The sequence below is a fragment of the Cebus imitator genome, unplaced genomic scaffold (assembly GCF_001604975.1).
Source record: "Cebus imitator isolate Cc_AM_T3 unplaced genomic scaffold, Cebus_imitator-1.0 Scaffold41, whole genome shotgun sequence".
NCBI classification, from domain to species: domain Eukaryota; kingdom Metazoa; phylum Chordata; class Mammalia; order Primates; family Cebidae; genus Cebus; species Cebus imitator.
The window spans coordinates 9760281-9775978 of record NW_016107356.1 but is presented as its reverse complement, the minus strand read 5'-3'; the positions used below and the strand labels follow the sequence as shown (position 1 = coordinate 9775978).

At 42.4% G+C, this 15698-nt stretch overlaps 1 protein-coding gene across 2 annotated transcripts in view; it reads right to left on the bottom strand.

Annotated features, from left to right (window-relative positions):
- Positions 1-15698, bottom strand: part of PCP4 (Purkinje cell protein 4) — a 61548-nt gene that overhangs the window by 23192 nt on the left and 22658 nt on the right. For both annotated transcript variants that reach the window (XM_017526278.2, XM_017526277.2), the window contains exon 2: positions 6631-6682. In XM_017526278.2, the coding sequence (XP_017381767.1) occupies positions 6631-6682 (52 nt within the window). The remainder of the gene's footprint in view (positions 1-6630; positions 6683-15698) is intronic.

Here is a 15698-nt window from a genome sequence, read left to right as displayed (position 1 = left end):
TATGAAAAGGCTATAAATGAGCACATTGCTTCGATGTTTTAATTTTGAAAATTATCACGGCTATCCCTGTTATTGAGATCACCCTGATTTGCCAGATGCTAGTTAAATAAATTAACAAGATCATGGTACTAGGGAGACAATAGTTTCTGGCTTGGCTGAGATGTAAGCCCGTTAAACTTATTCTGTTCCAGGGGCTTAGAACACAGCCCACCCAAGATGCCCATTTACAAACAAGACCCTGGTCAAGAGGGAAGCCAGGAGAAAGTGTGAATGGAGACAACCCGGTGTGTTAGGACTGTGGGTCAGGTGACTAAAATTTTCCTCCTCTTATTTATGTGACCTTGGGAAAAATCCCCAGTTCACCAGGAACTTTCCCTGAGATCTTCTCCCACCCCACCTGCAAGGTTGTGGTGAAATCAAAGAGAAGACAGCATGGGGGAGCATTTGTTTAACTATGCAAATCTATACAGATGTAAGGAATTGCAACTAGGGGTGGGAGGAATCTCCGATTCTGTCCACAAGGCTTCCAGCACTTTCCCACCCTAGACTGATCAGAAGCACTGTATTTACCCAAGGTTCCTTGCTCAATGAGGTTATTATAATGCTCACTCTGAAGGGCAAAACAAACAAAAGTCACTCTTCTAACTGAGATAGATGTTAATAAATTCCCTCTCAGCCCTAATCCCTAACGTAACCTTCAGGCAGAATCAGCTCACCGTTGAGCAATATCACCAATTGACTGGTTTGTCTGGAGACTCTGATGGCTTAAATGTCTGCCTTATTAAGCAATTCCAATGTCTGTCTTTCCCCATCTGGACCAATATCAGAAGCAGCTTTGTGTGTCCATTTCTTCCTTATGGAATAGAGACTCTTGAGAGTATTTGGAGCCAAATGTACAAAGGACCCCCTCTCTTGAGCATCAGCCACTTTTGTTTAGATTTTTTCCCCATATTTGAAGAAATATGGAAAAAGAAGGAGACAAAGGGCCAAGAAACCCCAGATGGAAACCAGAGCTGTTTGATTTTTTACCTTGAAGGTGCCACCACCCATGTGCCTCTGGTATTCATAGCAATCTCTCAGCGTGGTGGATTCAGAGCTTTAGGCAGCTCAGGGTTTCCTTGGCCTAGCAGGAAACAGATTGAGAACTTTCTGGCCTGGGACAAGCGGCACACCTTAGAGACTGATGACTTTAGGGAAGTGTTTTTTTCACAGCCAGTGCTGCCTGTGAAAGTTGTAAACAGCACTTTTCTGACACACATTGCAGCTGGATGCTCAAAGTTGTCTCTCTTCCTTTTCAAAGAGGCTCATTTTGGCTTGCTAAGTTTCTGTGTAGACTATTGAGATTTGTGCAGAATTGGCCTCTTACACCCTCGTGTGAATTCAAGCTTTACCTCCCCCTGGATTCCAGACACTTGCATCCGCTAGTCCACAGGAACAGCAAAACTCCAAATTGCAGGCTGCTCTGTCTACCATGTACCCAGATTCATCCTCAAACTCTGATCTGACCACAACCCGCATCTGAAGCAGAGCAGAGCTGCATCATTGCCATAGGCAGAGGCAGGGTGCGTTCCCTCTGTAGCCTTTCTAGAATGGATTTCTTCCTCTCGTCTTCCATCCCAGGAGCAAGTTCAGCCAGCATGTATATCTGTCTGCCTATAAATGCAAGTCCTTCTTGGGACCTCTCTCTCTACCTACTTAAGAGCAGAAAAATAAGTAAGTGACCCTGTGGGTACATGTGTATTTCCTCAAAATCTGAAGGTGAGATAAACTTGAACTTTTAGGGTTTGGGATTTATTTAAAACAGCAAGAGGAAAGTACTCAGTATATTAACATTTCATTTATTCTTGGCAATCATATCATATCAAATCAAAGTAAGTCTTAAGTACCCCTAGAATACCTCCACACCTACTAGAAACTTCTCAGGCCACAATCTCTCTCCCAAAGAAGGGGCTCACGTATGCAGGCATGGAGCCTGAGCTTGTGCAAGGATACTCACACTCAAAGAAACACAACTGCAGTGAGTCTCACAGGTAGTTCAGAATAATACTTTCCTTTGTAGCATTTACCTACAGCCTGGATGTGAGGAGATTCTTTTCTTAAAATCAGGTGTGTTCATACACCTCATGCTGCAGAAACAGAGCCTTTTGGAAACAAATGCATCATAGCTCACTAAGTCAAGAGAAATCCATTCCAGTTTTAGAAATTCAATTTAGCTTGGGTAAGCCTCCAAGCTCTAAAAGTAAGCCCCATCACGAGGTTTATTATTCATAAATCTCTTTTTCAGATTGGAAGGCTCCCAGCAGCCACTCTCCTTCCAGTATTTTTCTGCTTTTGTGTGTCAATGAAAAAAATTAACTTTTGGAGTCTCTCTGGACAACCAATATCGAGGTGTGGATCAAGAAACCCAGCAATGTTATAGCTGCCCCCAAAAACCTTTTGGTTGTGTTCAAATTACTAATTTGTGGTGAATAATCTAGATTCAGATCATTGTGTCTGTATTTATAAACATGCTTGAATTTAATTTAGCCATTTAAATGAGACAAAAAGATTTATAACAATCTATGAGCTGTGGTTTCTTTCAAGTAGAAAGTTATTTCCAGAAACAAATGAAATCTGTGTCTTGACTAATCAAATGATGAAGGCACTTTGCTCACACAGGAATGAAAAATCTCTGAACCTCCAAGCCTTGAAATATTTATTTTCTTCATTAAAAGAAATTATAACCCTAACATTTCTGAAAAAGGTGTCTTCCTACTGCAGATAATATCACAAAATCTAGTTCTAAAAGAAACATCAGGTTTGCTGGAGTGTGTGTAAGAGGTTAACATCCTGGGAAAATGAGGAGGATTTTGGAACATTCTGGAGAGTATGCAGTAGGTCATATTTCACATCAATAAATACCATGATGACAACAACAACAAAAATAAATCTTGAAATTATGATAAATCTGATTCCCAGCAAACGGTGCTCTCAAGATAATATTCCATGTAATGAAATTGCAGGAAAGGCCAGGAATCTAAATACCTTCTGAAGTTTTAATGTACCTGACTTGGGTCTTTTGCGATCCAAATAATTTCAAGGCACCTGTAGTTTGCTCCCACAGTCTTTATTGCTTTATATGTTAAATGGAGACCTCAACTACATTTACAATATTTGGATTAAGAACACCCTGACTTGTATAGACAACTAATATCATTTGAGAATGTCCCTTTTATTATTAAGTGTTACTATCCAAATCTGATAACATTTTGATGGGTTTTTTTATACTTCATATTTTAATTCTCAAGGGTCCTTGCTCCCTCAAGACATGTAGACAGCTTCACTTGATATTAATAGAAAATATACATTAACATAATAGAGCTCTCTAGACACCTGCAATGACAGAGGAAAATCATTTGAATTTCAGTGGAATGAATATTAGGTTAAAACAGAAATTCCAAGATGATCTTCTCATATCAGGAATTTAAAATAAAAAAATTAAGTAACTTCAATTCTTTAGGGAAATGTTTTTTAGATTACTTCTAGAAGTTTTTACCCGCATCTTTCTTGGGCTGTTCCAGCTTTTGTCTTTCCTCCTTTTTAGAGGCAAAAGCACAGACTTTATAGTATAATAAAGTATCAGGTACAAATATCATATATAAGCCATTTTAGCTGAAATTAAAGTATAGCATGTTAATAATAATTTAGACTTATACATTGCCATTATTCCATAACTGTAAAATAATCTCAAATTCCCTTTTCTACCCAAAAGTGACTATCATTTAATATCTAGAATTGTCTAATGAAAAGCCTTATTCATTGCATCTGGAATTTTTCCATTCAATTAATTTTTATACCTCTATAAAAAACTCACTCAGTTTCCACTGGTGTGGACCAGTTTTCAGCTAAAAGAAATTTCATGTCTTTGAATGGCAGAAAGTGGCATCACTTGTTATAGCTGGTAACTCCCTTTGGTGCAAAGCACTGAGCACGTCAGCATGCTTTGAAGGACCAATACGATGCCAACATAAAGCCAAGGAGCAGAGACACCGAGCATGTAAGACCTCGTCCTGGCTTCGGCACCACGGACCTGGTCTTCAGGTTTCTCAAGGCATGACATGAGACTCACACTGAGCAGTAGTTCCTAAAGTGTGAACCACGTACCCTGGGGGGTGCTTACATCCTTTAAGGGAGCCCAAAAGATCAAAAACGTTTTTGGTCTTATAAAAGATATTATTACTACAAAAGGTAGAGTTTGATCTTAAAGGATATTATTTGCTTTTTTAAGTCTCATACTCCCACAAGTGAACAGTAGAATTTTCCATACGCTACACATCACGTGACATAACAGATTGAATGCAGAAAGCCAACGTGAAAATCCAGCTGTCCTCTGTCAAGCCAGACTTTAAAGAGATTTGCAGAAATGTAAAACTGCCACTTCTTACTAAATGTCCTTTTCCATTTTGGAAAATATAATTGCTTTTCATTTTTTAAAATGCTACTTACATTAACATGTAGATTTATTAGTTTATTTTTAATAAATTAATAAGAAATTTATTTAGTTTAAAATTTACTCCATTTTAATTTCTAATGTAGCAGACAGCATATGGTAGGTACAGCTGACATCAATAGCCTGACTTAAGCGTACCCTGAGAATGACCCTATGGTCTAAGAAAAATGCGTGCTTAGAGTTCAAGTTCTGAGCTAGGGAATCTGGGAGCAGCCAACCCAGATATTCATTCCTTATCTATGAGGGACATCTGAATTCCCAGCCCATCCCATGGAATGCAGGCCACACAGGGGATAGGAGACCTTTGTTTTGGAATGAATGTAGGTTGCCAAGTGAAAGTTGCTAGAGCGGGGGTTGCTAAGTGAGAACGCTGTGTAAACTGCGTGCTTGTTACAAGGAGTTGTGGTTCTTTTATCCAGCCCACCAGCCTGCCCTGTAGGTAACTCCCCTCCCTAAATCAATCCTGTGTCTCATTCACTAGCTCCAGGTCTTTTCTTCAGTGCCATCCCTAGGGAAGTCAGCAAAGTTCCAGCATGGCAAACATCAATAGATATCACCAACATAAACCCAAGTTCTTTCAGATCCTCAAGAGTTCTTTAGAATGAAAAGGAGTTGTGAGAACAAAAATGTTGAGAATCACTACAATAGAGAATCTCTGAGAAGACTTTTGACTGTGAAACTGTACTTTTAAGGTTGTGGGGTTCACTGGAAAGGAACTTGCATGAATAGACAGCTATGAACGTATGACCCAGGAAAATCAGTGGAGTCTCACAGCACCCTATGCTCCTCTGTGGCAGATAGTGGGTCCTTCCTCACATAGGCAGCTACAATGTTGCTCCTCCGTTTTAAGCCCCATCCTGTGCTCCCTCCTCTGCTTTCTGCCTTCCTTGCCAGTACCCCCCACACCCACCCCAACTCACAGACAGGAGAGAGGAAAAGCCCTGGGCAGCAAAAGAAGAGCCATCAGCCTCATGGAAAACCTTGTTTCCTTCTTCTCCCAGCCACGTAGCTCCAATTAGGACATTGTGGAGCACCCACCTCTCTACTTACTGATATGACGACCCCATAAGCCAGAGCACGCTGCACTCACCCTGCCCTCCAGGACAGCCCTACATGGGTGGGCACGTTGGCAAGCTGCAGACACAGAGCAGCATTCTTATATTAGAGTCTTGCTCAGCTCAGACTCACCACAGAAGCTCCAAAGGGGCTGTCAGGCCCCAGGGAATTACGACAGGTGGTATTTGGGATTGGCATTATCCACAATTTGATTGGTAGACACTAGCATCAATTTTATCCAGTTGGAAGTAAGAGTCATTTTCCATAAAAGGAGAGTTCGTTTTGAGTTACCAGAAAGAAGGAACACCCAGATTCTCACTTCGCCGGAACTATACCGTGGCCCTGCATGCATACCACTGGGTGTTTTTCATTATGCTTGTTCTTATGTTAACCACTAAAGCTAAGGACCTGGGGTTCCAACTGGCTCCATTTCTTACAGGATCCATGGACTTCCCATTTCTAGCTACATCTCACTCACCCCAATGCCAAGCCTCAGTTTCCCGATCTGTAAAAATATGATGATCATTCCTACAATTTAGGGTCATGGTTGAGACGGGCCTATGGAGAGGCGGGATGCAATGTGTCTGTCACTGCTATCATTCATATTTTCCAGTGAATCCCCGCAGTGACACTGACTCAGCACCTTCCATTGGACTGTCAGTGCGTTCTGTGTGCTCCGGAGGGCTGACGCAAGTTTTAAAACATCGTTTCAGTAGTTGAGTACTTCACAGTTTTCAAATCACTTATCTCATTTGATCTCATTTTATCCTCACAACAACTTGGATGATTCTCACCCACCCTAATGAAGAAAACAGAGAACTATATTTGCATTGTAATTATCATGTTGCCCAAAATGGGAGTCCTCTGATGGGAGGGAAACTTCTTATGATGGCATTTAGCTAGCTCAGTTTTCCTTGTGAGACCAGACCTCAGTGCTCACTGTGAATTGCTAAAATCCACTGTACGCTGACGCACAGACACATATAGTAAGCTGATTGGGATGGAAAGCATGGTCCGCACCTGCTGCGTACCCAGGGCTGCAGATGGCAAAAGAGAAAGAAGTTGGACTATTCATGTCCTCTTACCGTTTTCACCAGATGTCTTTTCTTTTCCATTGGTTGCCCCAGCACCTTGTCGCTAAAGGCATAAAAAGAAAAGAAAAAAGAAATTGTTATCAGATATACTCAGGATTACTTTTGTCTCTTTTATCGTTGCAAACATTATATCAAATTCTATGTTACTTTAGCTCAGTTGGCTAAAGCATGGTGCTAGTGAGACCAGGAATGAATCCACCAAGCAAGGATGTGCTGAAGATGCACAGACTGACCGCCTCATCCACGTCCACTGCTCTAGGAGTGCAGTTCACCAGTAACAAGAGAAACCAGGAGGGAGATCAAGGAAAACTTTACTGAAAATATGAAGGTAACAGCCAAGGGTCTATATCAGCTACAAGATCAGCATTGTCACTTTTGTTAATGACGGTCATGAGGCTGCTGTATTTTCATTCCAGTTACCATGTCCAATGTCTTCTTTTTAAATAAATTTTAATCAGCTAAGAAACTCTTACGTTTCCTCCTACTTACAAACTATTTTTTTCTGTCATTGTTTATGCCTGTCCTGTGCATTTTCATTTTACCAGGTTAACTAGAAGTATAAAGTCTTTTAAGGTTAGACAAGATTCTAACTCTTTGGGCAAGATTCTCTGGGTGTGAGGTCTGGGGAGCTGCATGAAATGCCCCACATGTGTAAACAGAAGGGGTGTTTCCTCAAAGCTTAACATGATTCTAGTTGATGGAGAGAGGAACATTTTGTCAATCTCATTTTTTGGTTGTTATCAAAAAATATGCTTTGAGTTGAAAGGGACTGGAAAGCTGATAAAGTCTCTAACTTTCAGGTGAAGAAAATGAGGGAGGTAGGGAGTATGACTTGGCCCAGATCATGCAGCTAATGAGTGGTAGAGTCAAGGCTGGAGCCTAGACTTCCTTGCCCTCAGGAATTGCTACTGTGACACCACTGTCTGAACAGCAGAGCACTAAACAAGGGGAAAAACGATCATAGGTGACTAAAGGATAACAGTACCCTCAAAATGCATATCTGGGTCAGGTCTTCAGCCTAAAAACAATATCATTAAAATAACAATTAGTTCCCCTTGGCATTCAACATGGTCATGAGAAATTCTCAGGTCATTCATCAACCCTTAATTAATGGTAAATGGATCATCTGGGAAACCTTTGCTTTCAGAGTCTGAGAAGTGTAAATTAATAGGGTGAATAATCAAGATTGATATTAACAAAGTGAACCATCCTTACATATGCTTGTTGCCTTATGCAGATGATAATCCAAGAAAAAAGCAAAGCAAAGCTTCCCATTTATTATGAATATCATTCGCCCTCTATCTGAGTCAGTGTGAAATGATTTAAACCGGGTAAACTATTTCTTAAATATAGGAGATCTACAAGTAAAAATGCCTGCTTCTTTTTGTCTGTCCTTATGTTGATGCCTCCTCTTTTTAAACACATGGCTGGTACGTTTGCTGCACTGGGTGGAAATCTGACTACTATTGAGCTGGACCAAATCCGAGATGCAACAGCCGCCTCAGGTGATTAAACTCTGGCATTCAAATCCAGTATCTTTCCCTGCATAATTCATAGATGGCTCACATAAAAGAAAAATGCACAGTATAAAAGAACAGTGTTTTAGAGTAGAATAAAATCAAATTACATGGAAGGCAAGTGCAAAATAGGGGCACACTCAACTCCACTGTTTTTAAATGCCTTAAACATGGATGCCTTTCAAATGTCATGAATAACATGTTCCATAAAAGAACACTTTTTAGAAACCACAGGAGAACTAAAATGAAATGTGCACAGAGAAAACAAAGAGTCATTTTTTTCGGGATTTCTAAGACAGGGTTTTTTGTGTGTGTCAGGTTGTATTTAATGGAGGCACAATGAAGCTGATTTATGTCATAGGAGAAGGTGTCTCACATCAGAAAATGATCCCAACAAAAAAGAACTTGTTATTGAAAGTATCTCATTTCAAAATTCTTTGAGATCTTTTGATACTTTCAATGGAGGCCTGAGGGCAGAGGGGGAATTCTCCAAGAGCTACCCTGTTTCCAGGATCTGGTCTTTACAATGCCAGGCAGGTGCAGTTTCACTGAACTCACAGTGGAGAGAGTATGCCAGGCTGCATGTCAGGTAATCGTGGCTCATGCTGCTGGGGACAGGCTTCAAGGGGCCTCAAGTATCATCGACTCATTGAGTTCAGACAGCGTCCCTGATGGATTAGATGCCCTCAGTGTCCTCATCAGCCTTACTTTACCAATTATATCCTAAGGCACAGATAAGAGCTTGCTCAAGTTCACACCATGGGGAGGAGGCAGAGCCAGAATTCAGCCCCCGAGATGCTGGCTCTGGAGCCCTCTCCCTTTTAGCCACTGTACGTAAGCATCTCTCAGTACTGTGTGCAGCATCTCTCCTGAGGGCCCCGTCAGCATGTGGGGAGTCAGGAGGCAGGGAGACTTGAGTTTGAAAGTGAATGCGCGGGCGTGGTGGCTCGCGCCTGTAATCCCAGCACTTTGGGAGGCCGAGGAGGGCGGATGATGAGGTCAAGAGATCGAGACCATCCTGGCCAACATGGTGAAACCCTGTCTCTACTAAAAATACAAAAATTAGCTGGGTGTGGTGGTGTACGCCTGTAGTCCCAGCTACTCGGGAGGTCGAGGCAGGAGAATTACTTGAACCCGGGAGGCGGAGGTTGCAGTGAGCTGAGATCGCACCACTGCACTCCAGCCTGGCAGTAACGAAACGAGACTCTGTCTCAAAAAAATAAAATAAAAAAATAGAAGATAATGTGAAAGTGAATGTGACTTCATTAGCACCACAGGCTGGAGTTTTGAGAACACTTGGCTTATAGGAAGAAGCAGAGTCAAACAACAGCCAAGGGCTCGATTTCAGAAAGGCTATCAGATCTTTGTTAATGTTTAAATAACATAAGCACCCAGAGCTAGGCTCTAGTAAAATAAAGAGCAGAGGGTTGGATGGACGGATAGATGAATGGATAAGTGGATGAATGGGTGGATGGATGGATGGATGGATGGATGGATGGATGGGCAAATGAATGAGTAGATAAATGGGCAGATGGATGGGTAGATGGGTGGATGATCAAATGAACAGACAGATGAAGGCAGGTCATTTTCTAAGCAACCACTAGGGAAAAGATTCTTTTTCATGAGGTGATAGAGGTTAACATCCTGGGGAAGAGGCTTCCTTTTCTCTCCACCCCACTCTCATCCCCAAATAGGAGAAGACATAATCTCTTCTCTCTGTTCTAAATCACTCCACCTACAAGTTCATCATCCTAAGAACATATGTTGCCCACTGAACAGAAGTAGTTATAGTTCAAAAGTATCATTTATTATCATTGAACTAATAAATAAAATCAAGTGTTCAAGAAAAAGGGCACAATAAATTAGCTTCAGAGCAAACCCTGATATGAGATTCTGGAGTTCTGAGCTCTTCCTCAGGAATTTCAGAAATGATTTAATGGCATTATGAATACCATCACTGTGTCACTCAGTTTAGATATCAGTATAATTTAATACGTTAGGGTGCGCAGAAGGCAGGCCAAGTTCTCCCTAACCAAATATGCAGAGCTGCTATGATCAATTTAATGCTGGTGTAGAAAACATGCTATCGGAATTACCTAGAGAACTAAGCACTAGAGTATCTGAGAACTTCATGAATGTGGCATTCCGATATCTGAAGAACTTGTCAGCAGATACTGCCTTTGATGTTTTCCGAGAGATCTAGAGAGTGAGTCAATTATGACTGCTAAGAACATCAGGGGTTGATACACGTGGGACTTCACTTATCGTTTCTTCTGGGGAAGAGGATGGTAGTAGAGGAAAAAGACAGCATCAACTTCAACCACAGCAAAAGCAGAGCCATTAGATCTCCTAATAATTTCACTCCCAGGAGAATGCCACCATGAGTCTTGCAGACTATATCACAATACTCAACTCAGATTTTCTCATTCTTCTCCTGATCATCTCCAGCCTGACACCCACCCTAATGACGTCTCTTTCGTAAAATGCTCCTGTTTCAAACCCTCCTCAACATCTTGTCCGCATGCAGACATGGCATCTTCCTGGATGTTCACCCAAGAGTCTAGAAGAAGAACAGCCCTTTCTTCCTTCAGCTGCCTGAAATCAGCATCCCTGGTGCTCAAGCCAGCTCTGTGTCTAACCATATCAGGGACCTTGGCCCTCCCTCTTTAAACATGTTAGAGCAATGTCCCTGTTGTTATCCCAGAGACCTCCACAAAAGACAGGTGTCCCTCTGTGGGACAGTGTATTCCACTCAGATTGACCTTCATGATCACAAATAGTAACACCACTTGGCCCTTTCAAACACAAAACACAAAACACATTTTCCTCACAATGACTTCCTTCAATATTGTCCTTATTTCACCATTGCCACATATTTATTCTTGTATATTGTTTATATATATATTGCTCTGTGTGTGTGTGTGTGTGTGTGTGTGTGTATTTATATATATTTCACCATGCTATATACCCATCTAAGCCTCAATACAATAATTCAAAATCACAGACTTCATCCTTGGCCCTGCGCCAGGCAGGTGGTACATGTACTGGGACTCTGTGGAGGAGTCACAGGAGGACCCAGGGAGGCCGGTGAAATGCTCTGGGTTCTTAAACATGTGCCAAGCAACTCACATGGTCTCAGAAAGCCAGGTTTCCATTCTTGGCAGTGTTCAAGAATAAAAGTAGAGCATTTCCGAATTTAATAAAACCCCAATTAAAGGGAACCTAAATAACAAATGGGTATATGAAGATCCTTGTGCCTCTTTAAATGTTTCCTCTGATAATCTCATACATGCCCAATATCCATAAAAAGGCAGGAGAGGTGTTTAACGGTGTAATTTTTGAGGTACATTTTCCTGACAGTCCTGTTGCACCAAGGTCTGCAGGAAAGTAGTGAAGGATATATATATCTTAGTCTGGGTTTCCCAGAAAACAGAGCATGAGGCAGATGCTTGTTATGCTATGGCTTTACTAAAGAGGGCAGTGCCAGGAGCGAAAGAGAGAGGACGGGAAGGCGCGAAGTGCAGAGGGAGCTGCTACCAGGATTTTTCATCAGACTGGCCATTGAGAGGTAGAGCCAAATGCTGATTCTCCCAGCCTCGGAGGATAACCATCCTTCTACGCCCTATGTCCACAAGTTCAATTGTTTTGATTTTTAGACCCGACGAGTAAGAATATGCAATGTTTGTCTTTCTGTACGTGGCTTATTTCACTTAACATAATAATCTCCAGTTCCATCCATGTTGTTGCAAATGACAAGATCTCACTCTTTTTATGGCTGAATAGGGGAGGTGCGGATGGTTAATAGGTACAAAAAACAGTCGAAGAATAAATAAGACCTAATATTTGATAGCACAACAGGGTGACTATAGTCAATAATAATTTAACTGTACATTTTAAAACAATTTAAAGAGTGTAATTGAATTGTTTGTAACTCAAAGGATACATGCTTGAGAGGAAGGATACCCCATTCTTCATGATGTATTTATTTCACATTGCATGCCTGTATCAAAATGTCTCATGTACCCTATAAATATATAAACCTACTATGTACCCACAAAAATTTTAAAAAGGTCTTAAAACACAAAACCCTAAATGCTGATCTGGCCTGTGGCCCCAAGAGCTGTGTGAACTGTATCTGAAGACAGAACCTCTAGGGAGGAGGCTAACAAGTTATCCACAAGCCGCCGTCTCTCACTGATCCAAGTGGTGCTCTGTGGAGCACCACTTTCTGATGCATCTGGACCTTGCAAGGTCTTGCAACTGGCGTCTGCCTGGGTTGATGAGGAAGCCCCAAGGCAAGAGGTGGAGGTGGAGGTGATTGATGTGGGCAGGAGATGACATGCTGCTACTGTGCACCTGCCTGAAGTCTGCAGAGCCCACGCTGAGCCAGCCACCCACGCGGGTCCTCCGAGAAGGCCTAAAGTGACACATGACAGGTGTCTGACTCAGCACATAGACATGGCTGGGTGACTGTTTTTCACACTAAGTTGCAAAACCGCAAACAATCCCTTCATATTCAATACCCTGCTAGTTGGATGGACCACACCAAGTTCCAGGTGAATAGCTGGCCTTGGATCCATTTCTCTCTGTACTTAGAATGGACATAAAGATATGTCTGACCATATCTATGCTACAGTTAGGAGCAGTGCAACATCATTAATACCTAGGTCTTCAGTTCAGGGCTTAAATAGAAAAGGTGCTGGCATCCTGAACGTCGCTAACAGACCCACAAACCATTTCCTTTGAAGACAAAAACTCGATTACTTCTCTGTCTACTAGTCTTCCTTGTGAAATCTATTACAAAATCACAGTGTTCTTGAAATAGCCACCACTGGGTAAGGCAAGCAAGGCATTTCTTGGGCACAAAATTTAAGAGGACTCCAAGAAACTCAGTAATCAGTAACGTATGAGCATAACTCATATGTTAATGCAATATTTTTAAAAATAAAAAAGTACTGCAAAAAGTTATGATGAACAAAATATTAAAATTTTGGCTGGGCACGGTGGCTCACATCTGTGGGTGGGTGGGTGAATCACCTGAGATCAGGAGTTTGAGACCAGCCTGGCCAAAATGATGAAACCCCATCTCTACTAAAAATACAAAAAATTAGCCAGGCACAGTGGCTGGCACCTGTAATCCCAGCTACTCTGGAGGCTGAGGCAGAAGAATCACTTGAACCTTGGAGGCAGAGGTTGCAGTGAGCCAAGGTCATGCCATTGCACTCCAGCCTGGGCAACAAGAGAGAGACTCTCAAAATAAATAAACAAATATTTCAAAAAATTTTAAATAGGACTGGAATTACTGATATTTCCTTCTGCCTGGGGCTTCAGTGTGGCTCAACCCAGCACTAGTCACTGTGTTTCCCTGAAGTAACGAAAAGAGTGGAGAAACTGGGTCATTCCCAGCCATGCCTGGGTCTGAAGGACTCCTGTCCTTGTTTTGAGAGTATTTATGATATGACTTCCATATTTTGTTGTCCCTACCCATAAAATCCATGTGCCACTTATATGTCAGTAAGAAGCCAACTCACCAAAACCTGTGTCATCATTCATCATAACCCAGAACATGGGACAGATCCTGCCTATGTGGGAAATCATTCATCCCCGTTCAGTTTATTCCATCTTTAGGATAAAATACAAGTTCACATTAAAAGACACTTAATTTTCATTCCAGAGGGTGAAGAATATGAAATGTGAAATGAATTCCAGCTGGTTAAATTTGGGGTCCAAATTGCAGTCTAATATTTTTTTTTCTGAATTTATGCCTCTACCATTTAAGTGGCTACATTTATATTCACTCTAAGAACTTGTTTTGATATTTAATTTGGTGAGATATGGTTTGACTGGGGGGTCATCACTTTTGAAGACCCCTAAGGATTAGGGAACAAGGAGGCTTCTGAAGCCATGTGGGCCTGGGACATCCCCAAATTTCTCAGGGTGTCATACACCCCACCCTTTATTTCCCATCTCCCCAGTAGACTTGCCTATGTGGCCACCAAATATTGGAAAGAGCTTTCTACATGAATTTGGCTTTGGCAACACTAGAAAGAAGAAGAGAGTCCTCATGCAGCAAGGTCCACAGGGCACAAGGGAAAACTGGGCCCACAGAGGCATCCTTCTCAGCCCCGTTATCAAGCCACGCAGGGATGGAAGTGAAATGGGCTCCTCCTAGTCATCCTGTCAGCCGCCACGGCTGCCGCGCGGAAAAACGTCTCTAGTTAAAGGACTATCGTGTCTCCCCAGGCTAAGAAGTAAAGATTATTCTTTAAAGTGAATCATGCAAAGTAGGTACATTTATCAATGTGTAAAGCCGTCAGCAGTAAAAGTCACCGGTACAGGGTCAGACAGGTACCCAGACTCAGCCCCGGGAGGGGACCAATTCCCAGACTATTTGTTTTGCCTTTACTGAGCCAGGCCCTGGACTACGTCTGAGGGTCCCGAGCAGAAGGGACCCACTGCTCCCACTTTGGTGGCTCACCGCCTGGAGGGCCAGGCAGAGGATAAAGCAACCATCTCAGCGTGCAGTGGAGGAGCTGAGACCCAAGAATGATTGACATCAGGGACAGTGGGGGAGTACCCTAACTCACAACACTGTCTGGTCTCGAGGGAGGTGTGCCAGCCACGGACTGTCCCCGCCAGCTGCATATCACTGGAGAAATTCCTCATTGAAGTCTCAGTCCCCTCCCTGCCTAACAAAAATGATGATCCATGCCTCCTACTGGCCATATCTAAAGGACCTGGACCCAGCAGCCATGCTCTCCCCTCCTGTCCATCAAGGACACAGTTTTCCACAAGAGCCATTGTTGAATTATATGAAATGGGTAGTTTCTCTCTATGAAGAAAAAGGAAGTATTTGTTCCAAAGCCCTCTTTAGAATTTTGCCCCCTGTTCCCAACATCTGACCTCTGTTGTCCCCTATTTAAAAGGATCTGCTGAGATTCTGCAAAGGAAGGAAAGTAAATCTATCTTGTTCTCATGGTGGCTTGAATGCTCTTGTTAGCAAGTGCTACTTAACTCTGTCTATCCCCCAGTGATGTGTCTACTCTTAAGTTATTTTTCTCCACAGTGCTGGCTTCTCTTTGTGCTGTAGCATCCTGATACCACTACTTCGAATGGTTTCAGGGTTTTTAATCTCCCCTGGAATGGCAGCGTCTCAACAAGCAGGCCTTTAGATGGGGCATAAACAAAGGGGAAAACAGAAATCTGCGTATCTTTGGCATATATTACAGATGGGGACCATGGAGGTTCAGATATTGCATATTCCTCACACAATCAACACCCCACACAGGAGAAGCGCAAAAGGCAGGGCTGCCCCCAGTGACCCCAGTAAGCCTTTCTAAGGGTTTCCTGTCTGCTTTCTCTGAATCATCATGTTTATAAAGAAACAAAAAGGCCGGGCACGGTGGCTCAAGCCTGTAATCCCAGCACTGTGGGAGGCCGAGGCGGGTGGATCACGAGGTCAAGAGATCGAGACCATCCTGGTCAACATGGTGAAACCCCGTCTCTACTGAAAATACAAAAAATTAGCTGGGCATGGTGGCG